At 43.2% G+C, this 961-nt stretch overlaps 1 protein-coding gene across 1 annotated transcript in view; it reads right to left on the reverse strand.

The window, feature by feature from the left end:
• The window catches only part of LOC106511862 (paraneoplastic antigen Ma1 homolog), a gene marked incomplete at its 3' end in the record, with an annotated part of 2,760 nt that extends 1,805 nt beyond the window's left edge, over nt 1–955 (reverse strand). The window contains exon 1 of the mRNA XM_014000592.1: nt 4–955. Coding sequence (XP_013856046.1) covers nt 4–784 — 781 coding nt within the window. The remainder of the gene's footprint in view (nt 1–3) is intronic.
• Between the last annotated feature and the right edge of the window lie 6 nt (nt 956–961).

Below are 961 nucleotides of genomic sequence, written 5' to 3' on the forward strand. Positions count from 1 at the left end.
CACCAGCATTTTGGCGTAATGCTCTAAAGGAGAAGTAGAGATCCTCAGGACTCTCTGGGGATCCAAATGCTCTCTCCAGAGCCTCAATATATTCCTCAGGGGATGCATCCGGATCGTTAGCCCTCACTGCTTGTGCAATTTCCAGAGCAGGACCTTTTAAGCTTTCTACAATCCTCTTTCGTTTCTCCCGCTTAGAACAGTCACTCTCATCCACCATTAATTGTGCTTGTTCCATCCAGGTATCCAAACTTTCCTCTCCCAGAGGGGTGGGACTTATTCCAGAATATGGGCGGAGACGCCTGAAGACATTACTTTCTTGTGCAGGCCTCATGGTCTTTGCTAGCAGATCCCCCACTGCTTTTATAATAGACTCTGCCGAGTTCCCTGCCCTAGGATCGAAGGACAGCATTTCTGGTGCATCTGCTTCTCCAGCTGATGTGGAACTATTTTGTGTCAGCGGATCTGTTTGTCTCTTCTCCTGATCAACATTTTCTTCCTCATCAGCTGGCCCATGCAATGTCCACAGTTCACCTCCCTCAATAGGTGGCACATCCAGTGGTATAGCTTTAGTGTTTACTCTCTCACTACACTCACATAACACCATCAGTGACTGTGATTGAGGGTTAAACATACGTCCTCTAACCCTAACTCGTCCCAGAGCTTTAATAGTCGTCAAAGTTTCTTCAATATGACTAACAGTGGCATCTGTGGGGACCAGTTTCACTACAAGTGCATGGGATGCCTCTAAGCCCTCGCCTTTACACCAGTTTTCCAACAGTGACATTCTGCAATTTATTATTTTCTTTCTTATTTCTGTTTTGGAAAGTTTTAATTTATTTATTTATTTATTTATTTTAGTTACCTATTCGCCTTAACTAAATTAGTAATGTGGGTCAGACATTAACTCCAGAAAACAGTTTAACTTAATAACTCTTGGGGTCTAATTTACCCTCATCTTTTT

The sequence above is a fragment of the Austrofundulus limnaeus genome, unplaced genomic scaffold (assembly GCF_001266775.1).
Source record: "Austrofundulus limnaeus strain Quisiro unplaced genomic scaffold, Austrofundulus_limnaeus-1.0 Scaffold3409, whole genome shotgun sequence".
NCBI lineage: Eukaryota > Metazoa > Chordata > Actinopteri > Cyprinodontiformes > Rivulidae > Austrofundulus > Austrofundulus limnaeus.